Source organism: Ostrea edulis, chromosome 8 (assembly GCF_947568905.1).
Source record: "Ostrea edulis chromosome 8, xbOstEdul1.1, whole genome shotgun sequence".
In the NCBI taxonomy this organism is placed as follows: domain Eukaryota; kingdom Metazoa; phylum Mollusca; class Bivalvia; order Ostreida; family Ostreidae; genus Ostrea; species Ostrea edulis.
The window spans coordinates 11,163,468-11,189,411 of NC_079171.1; the positions used below are offsets into that span (position 1 = coordinate 11,163,468).

Consider the following 25,944-nt stretch of genomic DNA (forward strand, 5'->3'; position numbering starts at 1 on the left):
TTATGGCGCGCCATTCGTGTACAAATTAGTTAAAACAAAAGATGATTTTGTTGACTATATATACATGTATAGATATGTTTCTCTTGGGCTACTAGATCGATAATTTGTTTCTAATCAGTTCTGGAAAATTAAATTATTTTATCAAAATTTTATTTTAATTATTCCTTCAAAGTTTAATTGTCAAAATTTTTTTTATAATTTTAAAATTTGTTTATAGGGTATTGAAAATGCACATCTAAAAGAAATCCTGATTAGAATTTCAGCATATATTTCATTTATGCACTAACAAATTCATTTATAACATTTTGCATAAGAAATTCTTTTAGAGTAACAATTTGTGGAGCAAGGCATTGAAACATAATCCCTGGCTAGACAAAAATTGGAGGTAGTTGAAGTTGGTGTATTAGCAGTCTGGTGGTAAACCTAATAGTATATTCTGTTCTATTGTTAAGAATTTACAGTATTGATAGAAATTGAGTTCCAATGTTTGCTTGTTAGCTACATCCATTTGGTAACCACAGTGAGAGTAATGAGTCGTGCTATCATCATATGAAGAACCATACCAGGAAGTGCAGATTTCTTTCTCATGGCCACATGGAAGTTGACTGTTAAAACTAGTTTCTGGATAATAACTCAAGTACTTTGCACTCTTTTCAAACCAAATTTGGACATAAGGATACATACAAAGAAAGGAAGATGCCTATCAATTTTGGGGTCAGAAGGTCAAAGATCAAGGTCACAGTGCATGGAAATTAGAAAATGCTGATGCGGGGGCATATGTTTTACACATTCTGTAGTTGTAAATGAATTAGTATTGTATATATGCATATATTATTTATGTTTTCTGATTATTTATCATATAATGAAATAAATATATAGAATATGTAAATATGAATTGAAAAATACACATTTTATAACAAATCGTATATTGTTATTGTTTAGAATGTATGTCAGTGTAAGAAGGGGAGTGGGGACACAAAATGGTTCAAATCTTTGTTCCAATGCACACTACCCCTCACATTTTTTTCATTTAAATTAAGCAAAAATATGATTCAAATCTACATTAGTAATTTCAGAAAAAGTTTGATCACTGTTCGTTATCTTCACCTTGCATACAGATATTCTCCCTAGGTTGAATTTTTTGTTGAAATAGGTCTTCAAAGAGCAAGGTACATTAAGGCCCAAATTTCGCCACAAAATTAGAATAAATTTAAAATGTGGTTTCACTTGGTTTAATCATTATGATTATACACTATGGCATTGGCCCTGATGATACATGTGGAAATTAGTGACGTAATATGTTCTGTGGCGTCATTTTCCTTATCTCCGATTGACATGATTTACCGAAATCGCCGAAATTAGCCGTTTTTTTATGCCTTTGAATCCATTTTTAAGATCGAGCACATGCAACAACCACAAAGATGTTTTGTGTACAAATTAATCATATTGAAAGTCAGTAATGAGCAAAATTTCGACTTGGTTGATAAATGAGCAGACTATTAAATTTAACGTTTAACCATTTCCCGCGTTCATCTGTAATACAAATTTCAACGTTGATGGTGTTCATATATACAAATTTGATGAATAGATAACATCCATATGTACAGCATACTAAATTTTATAAGACTCTACGTAGTTTGCATTGAAGAAGATAGTGTGTAATCAGAGAATTGGAATCTTCGACACAGATATTTCCGATTCCAATTTTACTCGTTTTATGTTTGATATAGATACGCAATGATATCAACACAATTAATGTAACACATGGCAAAGTTCAATCACATATTCTTTTTTATCATAGATAGTTTATGATATGAATTATCCCTCTAAATTGGTGTGCATATACTGTGGCGGCTACAATGCGTATCTAAATACATGTCTAAATACGCCTTGTCAGTCAAAATATTCTAGCGTACATGTAGGCTAATTATAACTTATTGGGTATGTTGCATGTGTAATTTCAAATGCTATTCTAATATTGTATTAAGCAATATGTCAGACACATATAATGATAAATAATCATAAGGGGGGGGGGGGGTAAATCAAAATTCGCATATAAAATTTATGGGAAAACTACATTCTCAAAACAAAAGAATGTGTGGGCCAAATTTTTCTGTTGCTATTTGCTTATAGAACCACCTTACATTTGTCGATAGCTGACGCACGTGTTCTGTGACATAGTCTTATTTAAAAATACATGATAGCTACTATTTTCATCATTAAATCGTGGAACTGGTGTTGAAGTATTAGAACGCGATTTTTACACATAAGGAGCACTTTCTTTTCCTGCATTTACACTCTAACCATTCCACTCACCGTCGGTCACTTAGCATTTAGTGGCATGTGCACAAAACATCGCTTAATGACTAATCCGGACCTCCACTCTAGATCCGCGCATGATTCGGATATAGTGACTATATCCGAATCATGCGCGGATCTAGAGTGGAGGTCCGGATACCCCCTCCCCTCTGGAATTAAAGTTGCATGTAATGTGTGCGTAAAGCAATGACGACTAAACTAAATCAGATCACAATATTATCATGAAATCATTTGTATAAAACTTCAACGATTGTTTGAAATCCTTTTCCCAATCTACATAATTACCGGTGATTGATTCTTGGCTTTTTTCAATTTCACTAGAAATATATGTGGAAATATAATGCAAGTTCTCAACAAAGCACATGAATTTGGATACAGCAATAATATATTAATTTCAGCAAAACATGATATTTTGTAGGATTAAAGTTTGAACACTCGATATTTTCTTTGTTTAAACTTCAAATAATTCAAATAGCCGATGTTATAGAAATAAAGTAAAAATATTGATCAATTGTTCAATGTGTTGTAATCGTACACTATCATTATTTGGAGACGGTAGTGAAATGAAGAATTTTCGTTGCATTTAACATTGTAGATAGATGAAGTACATCAGTCGCGTGCCATTTACTACAAAAGAAAATTGCATATTCCCAGATCCATGGAAATCGTGCAGCATGCTGAAAGTACCCTGAAGAGGTGTCTGACAAAATCAAGTGATGAAGCCCTTGTACACAACTATGGCTTCGAAAAACATGTGCTGGTCATGGTCACGGTGTGATGATATCGTGGCACTTATGTACGATGATGAATATCTAATATGAATTTAAGATCGAATGAAACTTAATTGGCTGTTTTATAATAATTTAATTATTCACATATTGTTAAGTATAACATTTTCTACAATTTTACGTTCTGTAGTAATTTTCTTGAGATCGATTAGGTGAACAATGTGAACAAGCATATGATATGTCTCCGAGTGAAACATTACTTAACCACCGAGTTTCACAAAAAAAAAAAAAAAAAACTATTTGGTAAACAATGCGCACCCCTTTCTCACACCAAAAATCCTTGAAAAAAAAGTACATATCTTATTCGACAAAATACGGTACGACGTATTCTTCATGATATTCAAGCATAAATATGATGGTTTGATGAGAGAATCATGAAAAAAGAGGCTAGATTTGGTCATCAAATTTTCATTTATTTGTCTCAAATAAACAATTTGCATCTAGAATTTGAATTTTTTCCCAGACCCCCACCCTCTTTAAAAGGGGACAAGCCCCTCCCGCACTCTTCCCCTTGTCACATCGCGAATCGGCCGTCTACTTTCAGCAGCCGGACTAGTAAAAAATCAGCAGGACTCGTAAATTATAGATTCTAGTAGTCCTTTTCACTAGTATAGAAAAAACTTAGTGTCAAAAACTGATTAGATCTTACACCTTTCATTATTTTGACAATTGCTGGAAAATATAAATACCTTTGACTGACGGCAATATATATGCTGATGCACTGTCATAGTGATTGACTTTGGTACTGTTAATAGACGATCTCTGCTTCATTCATCATTAGAAACTGGCCGAAATGGAATTGTTGAATTATTTATTAGACACGGAAACCAAGGTTATTTTCATGAGGTCTCCGACTAAATCGGCATATAGCAAAGGGTAGGGGGGGGGGGGGGGGGGGTCACAATATACGATCCTCTCCCATGCGGACTTCGGACGTGGTTTGAGACAATGAATATGATTTATGATTCAAACTTTTTTTCCTTTGCGTAAATACTAATGCGTTGAAAGATTTGTTATATAAAGATAATTGTCAGTAGCATGTGTATTTTCTTCAAATAATGAGTGTAAATAGATGCAAGTGTATATGCTAAAACATTGAGGATAATACGGACACGATTATTTTTTGTTAGGTTTTTCATGGTGTCAGTGTCAAATCTTGTGTAGAACTTATCACATTGTTTGTAAATCTTATCACATCCTATAAGGTTCACATTCGGTCCCATTGTCGTGTGTTGAATTTTAAAAAAAATGGAATTGCAAAGACAAGAACGGTATATTTCAATAGCAGTGTTGTTTTTGACATTTCTTCAGCGCGAATTAGCTATTGACGGAGTGACAGATTTGTCTACTGAGTCCGTGTCATTTTAGGAGATTAAATGAGCATTACGTCGTATTTATCTTCATAACCAGAATACATTGATTTTATATGTGCTAATTGGTATTCTCAATAATTAACACATTTGAAAAAGAAATTAAATATACCTAAATCATCAAGCTAGTTCATCATTTAACAGAGACTTGGCAATCCCTAGTATTGATTAGAAAATATAAGGATGCCATATTTGGCATCTAATGAATCAATTTGCACAATACGTTCATTATATATTCATTTCAAAATAGGTTGGTGGCAATATAGTTTTTCTTCGAAACATTGCTTGGTCATGTGAGATTTCAATGGGATATATGTGTATATTTTTGTGCAGCAGGATACGGACATGTAAGGTACTAAAATCGATGCTAGGCGTTTGATAGATGCATTCCTGTCAAAACTGCTGGAAGCAAATGGGACTAAACATTTATTATTAATATAATTTGGAACAATTCTAGATATCTACTATTGTTGTGAGAGTAAATATTATTTCCATACAGTAGGACCAGCAGGCATGTTCACGAGGCTATCTTAGGGCTAAGCCGTGTCGTAAATATGCCTTAAGATACTACATAATCTTAAATCAGTTTCCGGAATTTTTCCCAAACTTAGGCCTCGCCATAAGTTCATCCGAACTTTAGGACAGTCCAGCCCTTGCCCTAAGGTCCTCAAAAGTTTGTTTAAAATGACGTCAACCATCATATTGAGGCGAAGGGTTCAAAGAAACCATGAAAAGATAGATGTATTTAAATATATTGACAGCCCACAAAGATTACTTAGTTGCGAGTAAATATACAGATTTTCGTAGCTTCCCAGTGGTTTTGGACTTGGAGCCTTCTTCTTAATGTCACTAGGATAGGAAGGATAGGAAGGTCACTTCTCCCTACTCTGACCCACAGTGGATGAAATAATCTCTCTCTCTCTCTCTCTCTCTCTCTCTCTCTCTCTCTCTCTCTCTCTGTATATATATATATATATATATATTAACACATATGGAACGTTCGAATTTCCCTATGCGTTTCTTGTACTTCTTTATTTTAAGCAAGGTTTGATAGGGAGAAGTTGAACTGAATCTCTAGATTTTTAATAAGTGCAAAAAGGTCAACTACTTAAATGAAGATTGTTTAATATATATAAATATATATGATGTATACGAATATATTACCAATCAATGATTACAAGATTAAAATTCATGAAAAATTACTAAAGCCTATGAACATTCAGAAATAAATTTCATGGGTTTGTATACATTCTATGTAATAAAGGCAAAACAATTATTATGTAAATCATTCAATACAATTTTAGAATGTTGATTTTGGGGTCATTTTTATACACAGGATTTGAAATAATAGTCAATCAACACACATAACAAATTAAAATTATCAGTAAAGCAATTGCCTATCATGAAGAATCTTAATTCATTCACTCACATTAATTAATTTTGGCAGATCCAGAGGAGGGTCCCCCCCCCCCAACTTTATCTGGGACATTTATGTAGCTGTTTAGCATTAACTAGAAATTGCCTGACTCTCTTGTAAAGTATTTCCATTTGCATTCATTAAATGACACACCAAATTCCATTTTCTGCTTGTATCAGATTCACAGGACTTGCTTTAATGCATGCTTAATCTGATGTTGAAATAGGCATTGAAAAGATATATAAAACGTATGTTCGTTTTATAATATTTCTTTTCACATATCTTCTGAATGAATTTCATGTTCTGTTTACTACAATCCAAGGTAACATTGGTTAGTGCGTGTTCCTTCGCTCAAAAAATATCTAGTGTGCTGGAAAAAAAAAAGAAGAACAAAGTGTACATATACACACAAGAATAACTTAAGGTAACCACGCGCTACGTACATATATGATATTCATTTAATTTAGATTAAAACAATGCAAATGTAAATACAATGTTAAAATTGAATGAATATATATGGGTTGCTCTACAATTCTTAGATACAATTACACTAATCGTCCTTCAAATCACAGCACCCGCTGCATCGAATCATCTACAATTGATTAAAACTTTCGGAAAAAATCAATTAGAATTTTCAAATAAAAATCATAGTGCACATTTGTTTAATAAAACTTTAAGCATATGGCGACATAAGTTGGATTATTTTCATATTGAGTTCATGACATAGCTTTCTTGTTCATGACGTCGCATAAAATAACGTCAAAATGGCACAACGTTATCGTAAACTATACTGTATTTACATATGTATTATATATAAGTAAAACTTTTTACGAAGACATCATAAACATTTTATGGAAGTATACACCATATGAAAGAATTTTAAGGAATATCATTTAATTTGGACGCGGGGCCAAATTTGGCCCCAAACGTACCTTGTCCTTTGTGTGATATTTTATACAATTATGTTAATTAATACTTGATTTTTTGTAGAATTGGTGATATATTTTATGTAAAAGTTATTGAAATAATCAATTATGCTTAATTTTCATAAATTAAAAGAAAGCCAAGATTATTCTGTCCTTAATATTTGTTTTATAGTGTGTTTCTTGTGAAAATTGGCGATTTTATTGAAAAATTAAGTTTCAGCAAAGGGGCAATTTTGAGGGGCTGTAATTCTTTAAAGTCCACACTAACATACTCTTTTTTATGTTTTAAATGTCTTTCGGATAAAGTTGTATCAGTTACAATGGTTTATCAAAAAAGTTTGATACTTCTGAAAAAATTCAAACCAGGAGAGACCATCCTTAAAAGGTTTGTCATTGAACTTATGACTGCTTTTTTTAAAATCCTTGATGCTTGTTTATTAGAAATCCTACACACAGCTTGATATTTTTTTTAATATGCAACTTAATACATTTTAACACACTGTTCTGTTTTTGTTTATTTAGATGCTGATGGCTGTTTGGCAATTCTGTGTAAAGAAAAGTTTGAGAAACCCTGACTACAAGTTCAAAAAATTCCACAGAAGATACATCCCCCATCGCAATCAAGATTGAAGTTCTTGATGTTATAGGTATCTTCTGTATTCAATTTTTTTTATGGATTAACAGGGCGATTTTACTTGTCTATCAGTTAAATCACTAGAATGCTAGTAATTTAGGGAATGGAATACAGGAATGGAAGATTAGTAAATTTACTGAATGCATACTAATATTTACTATTGACTGAAGTAATCTTTTACTGTCCGATTAGTTAAATTACTAGTTAACAAATAGTAAACTTACTTAACACCTAGTAAAAACTACTTTTAAATTAATGATTGTATGGAAAGTAGTTTTACTAGTTTGCTTAGTGTATTTTACTAGTTATTTTTTTCAGTGTACCTGAATATACTCTGTCTACTGTGTTATTTGATATTTTGAAATTATGGGTAACCCTAAAAAAGAGAATTTAAAAGTGACAAACAAGGAGAATTTTTTTTTTTATCATTCTGCTATCGTCACAAGACGTGGTCCAACTATGAACTGTGGTTGGAGATCAATTTATTCTTCCTTACTCTTTTTTTCATGTTCCAAATATTGGAAAGTATTTGTAGCCAGCAGGTTTGATGAACGTTTTAAGGATATGCGGGACGATGATCACGTGATGGTTGCGAATTTATTATAAATTTAGTCCATACTAGGAATGTTTAATTTTTGCAAGCATTTTCATGTAAATATAAGTACGCTTTATATCTGAAACTATTTCATATTCCAAATTGTTTTTACTAACTTTACGAAACACTGCTGCGGAAGTGGTAACTAACTTAAAACATATGACACACGTCGGAATGTATGCGAAAAGCAGACGTGTGAAAAAGAAAAAGGTGCAAAGTCACAACATGTGCGATACATAAATACCTTGAAAAATAGCATGGAGACGATCGAGTCAAGCGACACTAGCTACCATGGCTGCGGTTATGCTGTTGATCTGGTAAAGGAAGTAGTAGCTCATATTGACGTTAACTAGACCTAACCCGTGGTTTGAAAGACGACGTATTGTTTAGAGCTAGACTAGACGTTTTGTTCGAAGCCATGTTTAATATATACATGTATATTTAAAAATAAATAAATTTTAATTTGTTTCCATGAACTCAATTTTTGTTCCATAATTATGAAAATTCTAAATATTTCAATAGGTTCAAAACAAATATAGTTTCTAACAATGTATTCCAAAACAGGCACGAATAATTAGCCCCCACCCCCCCCCCCCCCCCCCCTGTCTTTGACAATGAGCTTTATTTTTTAAATTGTGTAGTGCAAATAAATTGAGACTGTCCCATTCCTCATTACTTTTAACAGTAGTTGTACATGAAAAGAATATAAGCTTGAAAGTTATTAGTAACAAATATTTCGCCAAGCCTAACCCCAAGTGAACATATCAATGTATAACTTCAAGGACGCCTACCTCAAGATCAAGATTAGCTTCACCCCTTCATATTTCTACGGGAAGTTGGGTATATGAATAGCTTTTAATCGCAATGTTTGCAAAAAAATTCATTGACAAGTTTTTGAGCAGTGCTTCATTTAGTATCTGGACTACCCTGTTTTTGAGTACCAATTTCCACCCCAAATCCTTAAATTTTCCCAATTTCTTATAATATGGTTATGTTTAAGCATTTTATTATTATACATTTTATATTTTACATATATTCTAAAAATTATTGTAAAAGATATAGATAAAAATTCCATCAAATTATTTTTTTCAATTGAAAATCGGAATAATCTTGTAAGATTCACAATTTTCGAAAAGGGGGGTAATTCAAAGCTTATTATCTCCCTTGCATACCTAGAAAGTAGCCATGAATTTATACACATTATACTGGACATCCTGATGGTGCTTTATGAAAAAAATAAAAAAAATTGACGAGTTATTTTTGGCCACATCGTCCCGCATGTCCTTAAACTCAAGGAACCACCGCGGTTGTATAGAGGTAGAGTGTTTGACCCGCATGCGGAAGGGCGGGGTTGGAATACCGGCCGCGACAGACCTAAATCGTTAAAATAAGTAGTGACAGTTCCATTGCCAAACGCTCGGCATCAAATGTGAATGTCACGGGTCCTCAGAGATAGCCTTAAAAACGGATGTCTTGTGTTACAGTAGATGTGGCACGCGAAAGAACCCTCGCTGCTCAATGGCTGTAAGCACCGAGTATAGGCCTAAATTTGAAGCCCTTCACCGGTATTGATGACGTCTCCATATGAGTGAAAAATTATCGAGCGAGACGCTAAGCAAGATAGAACCAATCAATCATTTGAACAAATCCTGTGGGGACCCCAATTTAGAATAGGTCCTCAGTAACCCTTGCTTTTCGTAAGAGGCGACTAAATCGGGCGGTCTTTCCGATGAGACCGCAAAAACCGAGGTCCCGTGTCACAGCAATTGTGGCACGATAAAGATCCCTCCCTGCTCAAAGGCCGTAAGCGCCGAACATAGACCTAAATTTCAAAGCTCTTCACCGGTAATGGTGACGTCTCCAATTGAGTGACATATTCTCGAGGGACGTCAAATAATATACAATCAATCAGATGGGACCGTAAAAACCAAGGTCCCGTGTGACAGCAGGTGTGGCACGATAAAGATCCCTCCCTGCTCAAAGGCCGTAAGCGCCGAACATAGGTCTAAATTTTGAAGTCCTTCACCGGCATTGGTGACGTCTCCATATGAGTGAAATATTCTGAAGCGGGACATTAAACAATATTCAATTAATCGTTTGAACAAACTTAAATTCCCTTGCCCCAAAGATGCTTTGTGCCAAGTTTGGTTGAACTTGGCCTAGCGGTTCTGGAGAAGAAGTCGAAAACGTGAAAGGTTACAGACGGACAACAGATGATCAGAAAAGCTAACTTGAGCTTTCAGCTGAGGTGAGCTAAAAATAAAACTTTAAAAATGCTGGCACATCCTCCAGAGAGACAAAGACTCTTTATCTACCTATAGTGTCATATAGTGATCAATTGCAATTTGATTATTGCATAATTATTGTATTTAGTGTAGGTAAACTTCTGATTAGGTAGATTTCAGGATTTTCATGCAAGTAAAAATATACAAAGAGGGTGTTGCACCGAAGTGGGAATTTTCCCTAATCGGAGCTCCGTACCAGCACTCGTGGCGTAGAACTGACCTTCCTTCATATTTACCTGAAGGATTCCCCAGTACTAGGGGCAAGCCTAATACATTTTATGTGTCAATACATTATACATGTAGTCTAAAGATAATTTTTGAAATCGTGAAAATGAAATTGTCTTCTTTTTTCTTCTGAATATCAAATACAATGTATACGGTTACATGTTACATGTACGAGTGTATCAAATATTTAATATTCTATACTACTACAGTGAAAAAGCTTTTATACTCGTATGTATCGTTTTCTACAACCAAATATACACAAAACAAACAAGAGGTACTGTGAGCAATGCTCACCAAGAATACCCCCAGCTTACCCCAATCTCCCAAAGGGTGTTGTTAATATGTATAAATTACCGCTTTCCTGAGTGTAAACATATGGTAAGCCTTTGTAGAAGAAAATGGAAGATATAGTCCGAACACAAATCCATGGCTTAAACCTATAATTTTGACCTTGAGATCAAAGGTCAAGGTCATAGAAAGGTCATGAATGTACATGACACATAGTCTCATGGTGATACACTCATGTCTTATGGTATGGCTATGTCAAAACCCTATAATCAATATTGACCTTGAGGTCAAAGATCAAGGTCATATAGAGGTCATGAAGGTACTCGACACATCGTCTCATGGTAATACACTCATGTGTCAAATATGATATGCCTATGTCAAAGAACAAAGAAGTCATGGCCCTGACATGAATCCATTGTAAAAACCTTTAATTTTGACCTTGAGGTTAAGGTCATATGGAGGTCATGAAGATACATGACACATCGTCTCATTGTGATACACTCATGTGTCAAATATGGTATGCCTATGTCAAAGAACAAAGAAGTTATGGCCCGGACACAAATCCATTGTAAAAAAAACACTTTAATTTTGACCTTAAGGTCAAGGGTCAAGGTCATATAGAGGTCATGAAGGTACTTGACATATCGTCTCATTGTGATCTACCTGTGTGCCAAATATGGTATGCCAAAGTCAAAGAATAAAGAAGTTATTGCCCGGACACGAATCTGCACAGACAGACAGACGGACGGACAGACAGAGTGATTCCTATATACCCCCCAGAACTTCGTTCGGGGGGTACAATAATTAAAAACGGTATCTTAGGCCCCTGTGAAAGTTACCACATGTAAATAAAATTTGCCTCCCCTTTGATGTAGGCTTTCGCCTTGACTGATACAAAGTTTTTACAAGTTGGAAGGAGGGGGGGGGGGGGGGTGATTAAGCACAAAGTACATATCCGAAGTTGATCAAATACCATGTGTAATTAGTTTTGGTACATAAATTTCAGAACGGAGGGTTACAGTCTTATAAGTCAGAGGTCTGGGGAAACACAATAAACGAGGGTGGGGTCGCCGGCGTTGAATCCACCTTTGGGCATAAATACATGTTTCAGTCTTTTTTGCTCTAAAGACAAATCTATGTATACATGTGGATATTGTGTATTTGTATGTCGTAAATCAAACGGCGGATTCTAAGTATGTCCTACTGTTCTCTTTGTAATTTCTGCTTCCCTTGTTCAGAAGCCTTTTGATTTTACAAAATAATAATACCATATTTCTATAGCACCCTTTTCATACACTATGTACGCTCAAAGGTGCTTTACAATGCATATATACCTTACAAGAGAATGTTATACACATAATACATAGAAAATAAATAAAACATTAAAAGCTGCACCTGTCCTCATTGTACATATAAAACATGAAAACACAAGATACCATAAATATGCTAGATAAGAATAAACATCAGTTTCAGGGCGTATTAAAATAATAATAACTAGAAACTCATTACTAGTAATGAGTAGGTCTTCCGTTATACTACTTCCTGTCGAAATCGAAGAGCTTCAATCGCATAAATATTCCATTCTACACCTTAATAATTCTCAACTAATCATACTCTTAACTTTCGACAAAAATACCCATGTTTGAACCAACTTCCGGTTAATTTAAGGAAACTTCATACTCGCAGTTTTATCTGATACAAGTTTGAAAAATGTATTTATTTCCATTCATTAGAGTTAAAATTAACAAATTATCAAATAAAATACATATGTCATCACACTTTTTAAGATACGAGACGTACATCAACAGAATCATATATCACCGTCAGAAAATTGCAATTTTCCTTAAACAGCGTTATCAAAATATCATACAAACTGGTTATGACGATATAGCAGCATTCATAACAATTTCATGAAACTGTATCTTCACAAATATATACGAAATGTCTGTAAAAATAAAGGAAATCTATCGCATAATAGACTTGATAAAGAAATCAATAGAAACAGAGTTATTGCCCTTGGATTCAATAATTTAAAACGTATCATTGATTATTCATTTATAACTAAGACTTTTAAAATAATTTATTTTTAACAAGATTTTTTACAATAACTATCGGAAAAGACTCCAACAAAATTTATGTTCTTATCACGCATAAATGTAAATAAATCATTGATTTTGCAAAATCTGATGACATCACAGGAGGGTGGAATTACTTTAAGAACTTGATAAACACTTTATTATAGTCAATTCAAATAAACTGTTTAAAATTAACATCGAGTAGATGTCGTTAAACATCACTACCGACCGCGACTTATTTATTAACTAAAAATAGAGATTATTCCACCACACGATTCAAGATTGGTAGTTTCTTGTTTATTATTTAACACGACCAGTCGGACTAGTAAATCGACATTTTACCCGACCGGACCTATCATTTAGTAGACTCGGTCGGTCGGACGTGCCTTAGTGTCAAACCCTGATACCCCATATACAAACGAGATTTAAGGCAAAGTCAAAAACTCAATTTTTCCAGTTTTTCTCTTAAAACCGGAAGTTGCCGTTTTGCTTCCGCTAGGATCAACATATTTCAAAACTACAAAAATGAAACAATAAACTAATGCTCGTTTTGCGTCAAAAGAAAAAATCTGAAATTTTTTATTTCTTTGATCACTTCCGGTGACGACTGGAAGTGACGGCTGACGGAGTTAACCCTATTCGACAAACCTACTTGTCATGATCTATCATTCCTGAAAGTTTGGTGCCTTAATCTTTAACCGTTTCCGAGATCTCCCGCGGACAAGATCTCTTCTTAAAAAAAACGGAAATTGGACATATCTGACGACCGGAAATGAATTTTGAAAAAAATGAAGAAATGTGTTCTGAGTATTTTCATTCTCTATCATCCCTGAAAACATCAAGAAAATCCATCCAGCCATCTCTGAGAAATCACTCGAAGAAATCGGAAAATCGTCATTTTTTTTCAAATACTTCCGGTATGGAGCGGAAGTGACGAGCAAAAAAAAAGTATATGTACAATGGCCTAATGCTAGTTGATCAACCCTACAAGTTTCAAGCGTCTATATATATTTGTTATTGAGAAACTGAAAAAAAACAAAGTTTGAACTTGTCCACCCCCTACCTCACGACCGGAAGTGAATTTTCGAAAAATATTTGACGTTACTCTAGACATTTATAGTGTCTACAACATACTTTAAATACCAGTCAAACACTTGTTTAGTAAACGAGATTTGAGGCATTGAAAAAGGAGAATTTGAAAAGTTTTTCCTTAATTACCGGAAGTGGACGTTTCCACTTCCGGTGGGGTCAACGGCTTTCAATACTCCTAAAGTCACCTGATAAAGTGGTATAGGTTTCGATTCAACAGCTACAACTTTATTTTTTCGATTCATTTTATCACTTCCGGTGACGGCCGATATTCTGAAACCCCAACTGCACGCCTACAAAGTGAGATCTATCAACTCTGAAAATTTGGTGACTCTATCTATTGCCGCTTCTAAGACAAGAGGCCCATGGGTCACATCGCTCACCTGAGTCACTTTGGCCCATATCTGAAGACTTTCCTTATATATTTGCATGTAAAACCTTAGTCCCTGTTATGGCCCAAACTACCCTTTGCAAACTTGAATCTACACTATGTCAGAAAGCTTTCATGTAAATGTCAACTTCTTTGGCCCAATGGTTCTTGAGAAGAAGATTTTTAAAGCTTTTTTCTATATTTGTATGTAAAACTTTACCCCCCCCCCCACTTGTGGCCCCATCCTACCCCCCGGGGGGCATGATTTGAACAAACTTGAATCTGCATTATGTCAAAAAGTTTTCATGTAAAAATCAGCTTTTCTGGCTCAGTGGTTCTTGAGAAGATTTTTCCTATATATTTGTATGTAAAACTTTGATCCCCTATTGTGGCCCCATCTAACCCCCTGAGCCCATGATTTGAACAAACTTGAATCTGCACTATGTCAGGAGGCTTTCATGTAAATCTCAGCTGTTCTGGCTCAGTGGTTCTTGAGAAGAAGATTTTTAAAGATTTTCCCTATATATTTGTATGTAAAACTTTGATCCCCCCCTTGTGGCCCCATCCTACCCCCGGGGGCCATGATTTGAACAAACTTGAATATGCACTATGTCAGAAAGTTTTCATGTAAAAATCAGCTTTTCTGGATCAGTGGTTCTTGAGAAGAAAATTTTCAAAGATTGTTCCTATATATTTGTATGTAAAACTTTGATCCCCTATTGTGGCCCCATCCAACCCCCGGGGGCCATGATTTGAACAAACTTGGATCTGCACTATGTCAGGAAGCTTTCAGGTAAATCTCAGCTTTTCTGGCTCAGTGGTTTTTGAGAAGAAGATTTTTAAAGATTTTCCCTATATATTTGTATGTAAAACTTTGATCCCCCCCCTCTTGTGGTCCCATCCTACCCCCGGGGGCCATGATTTGAACAAACTTGAATTTGCACTATGTCAAAAAGTTTTCATGTAAAAATCAGCTTTTCTGGCTCAGTGGTTCTTGAGAAGAAAATTTTCAAAGATTTTTCCTATATATTTGTATATAAAACTTTGATCCCCTATTGTGGCCCCATCCAACCCTCGGGGGGGGGGGGGGGGGGGGGGGCATGATTTGTACAAACTTGAATCTGCATTATGTCAGAAAGCTTTCATGTAAATCTCAGCTTTTCTGGCTTAGTGGTTCTTGAGAAGAAGATTTTTAAAGTTTTCCCCTATATATTTGTGTGCAAAACTTTGATCCCCCCTTGGGGCCCCATCCTATTCCCGGGGGCCATGGTTTGAACAAACTTGAATCTGCACTATGTCAGAAAGTTTTCATGTAAAAATCAGCTTTTCTGGCTCAGTGGTTCTTGAGAAGAAGATTTTTAAAGATTTTTCCTATATATTTGTAGGTAAAACTTTGATCCCCTATTGTGGCCCCATCCAACCCCCGGGGCCCATGGTTTGAACAATCTTGAATCTTCACTATGTCAGAAAGTTTTCTTGTAAATATCAGCTTTTCTGACTCAGTGGTTATTGAGAAAAAGATTTTAACTATATATTTGTATGTAAAACTTTGATTCCCCTTGTGGCCTCATCCTACCCCCAGGGGCCATGATTTGAACAAACTTGAATCTGCATTATGTCAGGAAGCTTTAATGTAAATCTCAGCTTTTCTGGCTTAGTGGTTCTTGAAAAGAAGATTTTTAAAGTTTTTCCCTATATATTTGTATGTAAAACTTTGATCCCCCTTGTGGCCCCAACCTACCCCCGGGGGCCATGATTTGAACAAATTTGAATATGCACTATGTCAGAAAGTTTTCATGTAAAAATCAGCTTTTCTGGCTCAGTGGTTCTTGTGAAGAAGATTTTTAAAGATTTTTCCTATATATTTGTATGTAAAATTTTGATCCCCTATTGTGACCCCATCCAACCCCCGGGGGCCATGATTTGAACAAACTTGAATCTGCATTATGTCAGGAAGCTTTCATGTAAATCTCAGCTTTTCTGGCTTAGTGGTTCTTGAGAAGAAGATTTTTAAAGTTTTTCCCTATATATTTGTGTGTAAAACTTTGATCCACCCCTTGGGGCCCCATCTTATCCCCGGGGGCCATGATTTGAACAAACTTGAATCTGCAATATGTCAGAAAGTTTTCTTGTAAAAATCAGCTTTTCTGGCTCAGTGGTTCTTGAGAAGAAGATTTTTAAAGATTTTTCCTATATATTTGTATGTAAAACTTTGATCCCCTATTGTGGCCCCATCCAACCCCAGGAGCCCATGATTTGAACAAACTTGAATCTGCATTAAGTCAGGAAGCTTTCATGTAAATCTCAGCTTTTCTGGCTTAGTGGTTCTTGAGAAGATTTTTAAAGTTTTTCCCTATATATTTGTATGTAAAATTTTGATTCCCCCTTGTGGCCCCATCCTACCACCGGGGGCCAGGATTTAAACAAACTTGCATCTGCAATATGTCAGGAAGCTTTCAGGTAAATTTCAGCTCTTCTGGCCCAGTGGTTCTTGAGAAGAAGATTTTTAAATGACTCCACTCTATTTTTGCATTTTTGTGATTATCTCCCCTTTGAAAGGGACATGGCACTTCATTTGAACAAACTTGAAAACCCTTCACCCAAGGATGCTTTTGGCCAAGTTAGGTTGAAATTGGCCCAGTGGTTCTGGAAAAGAAGTCGAAAATGTGAAAAGTTTACAGACAGACGGACAGACAGACAGACGGACGCCGGACAAAATGTGATCAGAATAGCTGACTTGAACCTTCGGTTCAGGTGAGCTAAAAAACGCTGGACAACGAAAACAGCTAATAAGCCGGATTTGCCGACCGGAAGTGAATTTTGAAAAAATGAAAAAAACTGTCCGAGATATTTTCATTCTCTATCATCCCTGAAAATTTCAAGAAAATCCATCCGGCCATCTCTGAGAAATCGAGGGAAAAAAAAAATAATAATCATGATAATAATAACTAGAAACTCATTACTAGTAATGAGTAGGTCTTCCGTTTGTTCACTTCCGGTAAAGAGTTTTCTGATCCTACAAAAACCATTCAAATATATCAGAGAATGTACTTTAACAATAAATGAGAAGTGTATTATCGAATTTTTTACTCATTTCTTGTAACTTCCGGTGACGACCGCAAGTACTATTCAGATGTGTTTTCCTATTAATGACAGTGACTCTTTACTGTCTATATTCCCTGAAAATTCCACGTCTCTATCTGAAGAGTTCTCAACAAAAAGAAGTAGACTAAAGTAAAAAAAATAGTAGGTAACTACCGACCGGAAGTCAATTTTGAAAAACGAAATTGTCAAAACTCTAGAAGTTGATACTATATAATCTTAAGACATGTGAAAATCATATCAAACACTTCAAATATAAGCGAGATTTGTGGGTACAAAGAGACGAAAAGTAAAAAAGTATTTTATCAAGAAACCGGAAGTTGTCCTTTTGACTACCGACGGGGTCAATATACTTTTGACATTTTGAAAGAGACTTAATAAACTAGTATAGGTTTCAATTTAAAAGAAAAAGTTTGAAATTTACGATTATTTCCATCACTTCCGGTGATGACAGGAAGTGACGGTTGACATGCTCAACACCCTATTGCATGCTTACAAACAGAGATTGATCATCCCTGAATATTTGATGAACCTATCTTTTACCCTTTCCAAGAAAAATGCTGGACAAAATCTCGTTTGAGAAACAGAAAATCAGCCATATTTTCCTACCGGAAGTGAATTTTGGAAAAACAAAAATAACCACAGGAAAGTCATTTCATAAGACATTATTCCTGAAAATTTCAAGAAAATCTATCCAGCCATCTCTGAGAAAGCACTCGAAGAAATCGGAAAATCGTCATTTTTTTCAAATACTTCCGGTATAGAGCGGAAGTGACGGACGAAAAAATTGAAAGTATGTGTACAATGGCCTAATGCTAGTTGATCAACCCTACAAGTTTCAAGCGTCTATATATTTTTGCTATTGAAAAACTGAAAAAACAAACTTTGAATTTGTCCACCCCCTATCTCACGACCGGAACTGAATTTTCGAAAAATATTTGACGTTACTCTAGACATTTATAGTGTCTACAATATATGTTAAATACAAGTCAAACACTTGTTTAGTAAACGAGATTTAAGGCATTGAAAAAGGAGAATTTGAAAAGTTTTTCCTTAATTACCGGAAGTGGACGTTTCCACTTCCGGTGGGGTCAACGGTTTTAAATACTCCAAAAGACACCTGATAAAGTGGTATAGGTTTCGATTTAACAACTACAACTTTAATTTTTCGATTCTTCTTATCACTTCTGGTGACGACCGGAAGTGGCGGCCGACATTCTTAACCCCCAACTGCACGCCTACAAAGTGAGATCTATCAACTCTGAAAATTTGGTGACTCTACTTTTTACCTTTTCAGAGAAAAACGCTGGACAATATCTCTTCTAAAAAAACGGAAATTAGACATATCTAACGACCGGAAGTAAATTTTTGAAAAAATGAAAAAAAAAAAACGCCTGGGGGTATTTTCATTCTCTATCATCCCTGAAAATTTCAAGAAAATCCATCCAGCCATCTCTGAGAAATCGTGCCGAGAAAAAAAAAGGGGGGGGGGAAATAATAATAATAATAAACAGTACAATCACTAGAAGGTATTCCGTTTCCAACGGAAGACCTTAATGAAATACACACACAGCATATAATGTCTCAGGTATAATACATTAAAACATACAATTCCTTCACAAAATGGTACTCGAAAGCCAAGACACAGTGACACAGTCTTTAGTTTTCAGTTTTTCACAGAATCTAACCTACATGAATTACTAAAATGATAGAAACTAGTCATGGAAAACTTGATTGAAAAATGTGTTTTCAGTGACTTCTTGAATGCACACGGTGTTCTACAGTCCCTTACATGTTCTGGAAGGGCATTCCACAGTTTTGGAGCTATTGTTCTGAAACACCGATCTCTGTATGTTACGGTTCGACTTTTTGGAATAACTAAAGTGACTGATTGTTTTATAGACCTAAGATTTCGGGTAGGCTTATATACCTCTAGTAATTGTTTGATATAAGTTGGGCACTCATCATGTAAGGCTTTGTAAGTATAAGTAAGTATCTTATATTGTGTCCTATACTGCACAGGTAACCAGTGTAGTTCTCTTAGTATTGTAGTGATATGGTTGTAACGAGAGGTCCTGGATATGAGACGTGCGGCAGTGTTCTGAATATGTTGGAGCTTGCTCAGGACTTTCTTTGGAACACCAATCAGGAGATCGTTACAGTAATCTAACCTTGATGTAACTCGGAAGTTCACAAGAGATTTGCTGACCTCCTCCTGATATTATTGCATCACACATTTCTGTTTTCCATCCCATTTTCAATTCCCCGTCTTAGCAACATCCTAAATGTATAGAGTTATCTTTAGACTCACTACATATCAATAATGATTTTTAATAATACATGTATATATACCTTACTGAATTGCATTCATATAATATGGTATACTATTTAGGCCAAAATAAAAATATTGTATGTTTGCCCAAACGCGACCGACCCGAAAAAAAACCTCCGAGTCAAATTCTTTTATTGCCGATTTTCAGCAATTTTTTTTTCTCTCGGAATTTTTACCTGTCCGGGTCGTCACCATATCCAATTTTAGTTTAAAACTGCACTGTTGTGCTTGAAATGAACCCGAGTAAGCGCCCAGAGGACGCAGTTAACTTTATCTCGATATCTTTGGGATTTATCATGTCATATTAGGAAAACGGCACATGGCATGTGAAGATGGCAGACAGTTTTTTCACGCTGTCTTCATCCGTTGTGATCAAAATTGACAACAAAGTTAAGCCAATCATATCAAACAGATTATATCGCTTCAACAATAAGAAAACATGGAATGACGTCTTCGACGAAGTAACAGATCCAGACGAGATTAGCATGAGAAAGACTGATGAAGTTATTGTAACCGTCACGGATCGAGGTGGGGTCCAAAATTTTGAGCCCGACATATGAGTGAACCCATCCAAGTTGTCCAGGAATTCTACAAGTTAAAGTTTGCAACTTTTACTGTAAACAGGTTTTCTCCAGATATGCAGGATGACGAAAATAACAATGTGAACAAAGCGTCAAGTTCCAACACAGGAAAGACATACTTTGATGTGATAATGTCCAATACCAGACACTTAAACTGTACAAAAAACCCTATTCAAATGAATGAGGAGGATACTCGCTTTACAGGTACTGTATGTGATTTTTTTTAAATTTCTTGATGAACAATTGTAGTTTTTAAACTCTGGAAGGCTGACATATAAATGTCAGCCCTGTCCATCCGACAGAGTTTATTTTATTTTTTTGCCATTGGTCTGGGTATAAGGGGTAGGGGGATGTAAAATGGATGTGTTTACAAGGGGGGGGGGGGGGGGAGTGAGTGCATGTGCTGCCCAATTTTTTAAAACCCTATATTTTACAATTTGGAGGGGGATTGGTCAGGATAGACCCAATTATCTGTCATTCAAAAGATTTTTTTTGATGTTGGCTTTTGTGTCGTCACAAAAATGTTAGCGTTTGTGATGTCACAAAAGCCAACATTAAAAAAAAGCTTTTGAACAACAGATAATTCGGTCTAGAGTCAGGGTATATTTTTATAAATGGGGTATCTGTGCTTATTTAATACATGTATGAGTTAATATGCATCCTGTAAATGCCAGTGAAATATTTAATGTCAATGCTTCCAGTTTTGATTGACCTGAATTAGTTTATGATGTCATCCAGGAAAAAAACGTTCGAAAACGTAATATAGGTATAAATCAGGTTTTACATTTACACGACCCGAGATGTCCAAGATAAAACTTTTTAATTTGATGACTGTATAAAAGAAAATTTAACAAAAAAAAACAAAAAACAAAAACCGAGCTTCGCTTAATAATTAATAAACCCTAGATATCTTTGATGAATTCCATGTATTTATATCCAGTCTTCACGAAAACTCAGTGGTCCGAAGACCGAGCCAGTGAATTTTACAGTCGGGTCAGTGAAAATTAAAAATCAGGAAGTCCGATGGGCTTGTAGACTTTTTGTAAGTCACGTTAAATATAATGTTGGATTTAGATATTCTAAACATCTTATTTGCTTAAATATAATGTTGGATTTAGATATTCTAAACGTCTTATTTGCTTAAATTTACCATAAAAATATATTTTTTAAAAATAGCACATAGAATAAGTGCTTGAATATCGTGGTTTGTTTATTTCGTAAAGAACGATAACTATACTTGTAATTGTCAACTTGTACGTTGATCGCGTGAATATTAAACGAACAACTTGTTGAAACAACCAAAAATGGCCGCGTTCTGTTTTGCACTGCACACCGGTAATTGCTGCTTTATTGCATTGTCCAATTAAAATGAACTTCGTTAATTGCAGTTATCTCTGATTTTATGCAATTTCTATAATTTATAAAATTAATAAATCGTTTACATTTGATGTTGGTAGAGAAGGCTAGTCTGGCTACTTCCTAAGGTGCAGTAGGGCTCTTGTCATGTTTGTGAAAAATACTTTTGTTTGTGGGTGAAGAGAAAATAGTTCCAGTAAATTAATTGTACAATTTTACAATGCATTCCATAATGTATGTGATAAACATATGAAAATTTAGGGGGCCAGTAAATTTAACTTGGGCCAGTAAATTCAGACAGTTCACTGGTCCGACTGGCCAGCAAGTTTTAAATGTTTTCGTGAAGACTGAATATCTAAAAAAAATATTTTAAAAAGCCCTGACCTCCCCTTAGAAAAAAAAATGGTTGTTGTCTTAAGGCAATATTTTACATATAATATTTTATATTTATAATTTCAGTCAAAGACGCCGTATTCAACAAAGTATGTGATCTGTTTGATGGATGTGAGGCAAAGTTTACATCAACATTATCAAATGATGAGATCAAGCGGTACACCATGATACTGGTTGATGCTTTATGGTACTTGAATGGTCACTTTAATAAAATTGGAGAAAGAGCTTCACACATGCCAAATATAGTTCCTATTCCGGACAGGTATTGCATATGTTCATCATGTTTTATAATTGGAACAAAACTTAACATTCTGGTGGATCCTTCTTCTGGGAGACACAGTGTATGTACATTTAGAAATGTTTTCATAAAAACTGACTCCCAGAGAAGTGAGAAGTCTGAAGTTGCTGCTTAATTCCCATGATTACAGCTGTGGGGCTGTCATTACTACTGATGGTATGTTTAACTTTAATATAAATGGCCAGTTTGTCATTGTACCAAGTCAGGATCATTTATACAGTATTGTTTAAAATTCACCATGCTTTTACACATGTTTTATGCACTTATGAAAATAGAAGGTAAAAAAATCAAACATGTACTACTTGAAAATGTGCATTTATTTATTCATCAAATGTTAGGATTACAGTGTCTTTTGGTTTTATACATTCTTCTCACTGAGTGTCAGATGAGGTCACAGTCTTTAGAAGTATGAATTAGTCTTCATTTTTCTATTGCAATTTCTTCCATCATGCCAAACAGCCTGCAGAAATACTATCTTCTTATGTTTTAGCATCTGTCATATATTCAAGCACATAATGATACAAATTAAAATCGTCTTGAATAAAGTGATTAAACAAGTGTGAAATCATAACAAAAATTTGTTTTCTGTATTGATATTAATTTGGTTTTGTTTTACTTTTTATACAGGTCATATTCTACAAGGGAAAGTCTTTGTGAAACTGCAACTCAATTGCCAGTCACCCATAGAATTTGGATATTATTCTTCTGGTATAGGTAAAGCAGGTATCTGCTGCTACTGCACAGCTCAAGGTATCCAGCAAGACAAGGAGTTAAAGAAACAATTTCGGGTTGTCCTACCAGTGTGTCAAGCTTGCCTGGATGATAACAAACCAGTGTTAAAAAGAAATCCAATCAGAAAGTGAACTGACTGTTATAAACATATGTATATTCCATTTTTGTGTCTGTTAGAAGGATCTGACAATTATAGAGAAACATGCATTTGAACATTGACGTTTTCTTTTCAGACATAGTTCTCAGTATTTCTAAGTTCTAGTCATAATGATATGTTGTGTTTTTTTCAGTGCTTCTAAGTTCTAGTCATTGTTATGTTGTGTTTTTGTCTATACAATATTAAAATTCAGTTTAGATGAGTGCTTTTCAATCTAAAATATCAGGACATCTTTAGTTTTGTTGGAGGGACATATGTTGCTTGCATTATTTTTGTACACATTAAATTTTCAAATTAGGTGCTCCAAAAAAAACCAACAAGAATTTGCCTACCTACCTACCCATACCCAATTATCATGAGTCAAGTTTGGGCAAACTCAAATATTTTTAATGCTGGCCTTAATGTTTTTCCATTATTGAAAGTACTCGCACCTCAGCAGTTAGAGATAAAATAAGGGGTTAAGTGTTCTTCCTGCTTTCAACTTTCTCAGACACCAGCTTCTTCAAATAATGTATCTATACCCAAAGGCGGATCCAACGCCAGCGACCCCACCCCTCGTTTAGTGTGTTTCCTCAGACTTCTGAAATTGTAACCCTCTGTTCTGCAATTTATGGATCCGAAACTAATTGCACATGGTAATTAACCAACTTCCGATTTGTACTTTGCGCTGACTCCCCCTCCCCCTTTCCAACTTTTAAAACTTTGTATCAGTCAAGCCAAAATCCTACATCAAAGGAGAGGCGAATTTTATTTATATGTGGTAACTTTCACTGGGGCCCAAGATACCATTTTTAATTATTATTAATTAAAAGAGTTCGGTTATACAATCTGTTTCGTTTCGTTTCGGTAAGTTTCGTTTCGTTGGGTTTCTTATTGTTTCGGTAGATTTCGTTTCGTTTCAGTAGATTTCGTTTCGTTTCGTACTTTACAGGTACCCCTAAATTTCAGGATCTAAATTATTTAGTCAAAATTTTAGTGTAATGTGTAATAGATGTTTCCATCCTTACCTTCATTGATTTCTGACTGCTTGTTATCTTCATTGTTTGATTTGTCTTCAGATGACGAAGACACAGCTGATGTCTATTACGAAAAAAAAATATAAACATGACTCATATGGTGCAATGCATTTGGTAGCAACTTTTTCTGCAGTCAAGTCATTCAAAATCTGGTACTATTTAAGAAATATATTTAAACTGAAATTACCACATACCTGTAAAGAAGACGATGCATGTTTAGGTGTACTTGACAAATAATCGTTCTCATTCTCAGGATATAGGCATTTAAACATAGCTCTCTTTCTGTCCTCGAACCTTTTTCTAGCAGTTTCCCCTAGTTCTTTCAAACTCTTTTCCAGGTGTTCCTTTTGGTATTTAAAGTTGAAATAATCAATTGATTTGACAGTGGTTAATCCAACTGGAGTTTCATAGCTTCCTGGGGGCATAGTCTGAATTGGTCGTCTACAATCTTGTTTGTGTCCATGTGCAAGATATGAATACTTGTGTTCTTGGCGAATAGCTGCATAAGTGAGTTTCGTTTGACCCATTCCTTCTTCATTTAAGAAAGATGATAAATGATCCTCAGTAAATTCTACTGTGAGGTAGAATAAGACAAAAATGGCTCTGTTGTAAATTTCTTTTACTGATTGCACTACATCAGCTGGAAACTCTTCACTATCATAGAGTTTGACCATAGTTCCACGATTATCTCCTATAAGGCCTTGGAACCACATTTTAAAGCTTTCAACTTCGGTGTAGTTGGATTTTGAATACACTATAACAAAATGAACCAAGTCTTCAGGTTGCAAAAGCTCTCCATTGCTCTTTTTTGGATAAAACGGGTCCACTTCACATACTTTTTTCACTGTTCTTGAATTACATTTGTTGGATTCGATACTGCTAGTGTTAATTGTCGGTAAAGTTGCACCTAAACAATGAATGAAATAGAAGAGGTAGACATTACAAAGAATCATAAGCACAATATGTATATAGAACATGTAGAACATGAATAGATATTGAACCTTGAGGATTGATTGATTGATTGAATATTGTTTAACATCCCTCTCGAGAATATTTCACTCATATGGAGATGTCACCACTGCCGGTGAAGGGCTGCAAATTTAGGCCTACATGTGTATGCTTTAAATTGAGGTCTCGTGTCACAGCAGGTGTGGCACGATAAAGATCCCTCTCTGCTGTTCCTATGGGCGGGGAAATTAAAGTTCCCCCAAAACAGATCAAAATACCAGAACGGTCTGAGAAGATCGCGAGTTTGTTTCTCAACAAAAGTGTCAGTCACAGTAAACAAAAGTGTATAACCAAAGGAAATTGAAGCACTTAACAGAGAAGCTTGATGTAACAAGAATTTTACTTGTTATTGTGAGGGTTTCTTTACAGTTTAGTAGAATTTTACTTGTTATCGTGAGGGTTTCTTTACAGTTTAGTAGAATTTTACTTGTTTTTGTGAGGTTTTATTTACAGTTTAGTAGAATTTTACTTGCTGTCGTGAGGTGTACGTTATCTACATTTTGGGGTGAAATTTTTATGGACAAATTAAATTTTTTTTCCACTTTTCCCCAAGACATATTATACTTTTCCTGAATTAAGCAAGGTTTT

General features: G+C 35.0%; 1 protein-coding gene across 1 annotated transcript; it reads right to left on the bottom strand.

Annotated features, from left to right (window-relative positions):
• Positions 1–22,887: 22,887 nt before the first annotated feature.
• LOC125662385 (uncharacterized) lies at positions 22,888–25,251 on the bottom strand. The gene is made up of 3 exons (XM_056146895.1): positions 24,543–25,251; positions 24,340–24,412; positions 22,888–23,258 (listed from the first exon to the last, which is right to left on the bottom strand). The coding sequence occupies exons 1-3, from the start codon at positions 25,059–25,061 to the stop codon at positions 23,110–23,112; spliced, it is 741 nt and encodes a 246-aa protein (XP_056002870.1). The 5' UTR covers positions 25,062–25,251; the 3' UTR covers positions 22,888–23,109.
• Positions 25,252–25,944: the final 693 nt, after the last annotated feature.

Excerpts from the sequence above, each read along its gene's own strand:
- LOC125662385 (XM_056146895.1), bottom strand. The coding sequence starts at position 25,061 with ATGTGGTTCCAAGGCCTTATAGGAGATAATCGTGGAACTATGGTCAAA. Across the intron at positions 24,413-24,542 it reads ATGCATCGTCTTCTTTACAG|ACATCAGCTGTGTCTTCGTC; the intron begins GTATGTGGTAAT and ends TTTTCGTAATAG. Across the intron at positions 23,259-24,339 it reads GCAGTCAGAAATCAATGAAG|GCAAGCTTGACACACTGGTA; the intron begins GTAAGGATGGAA and ends GTTATCATCCAG.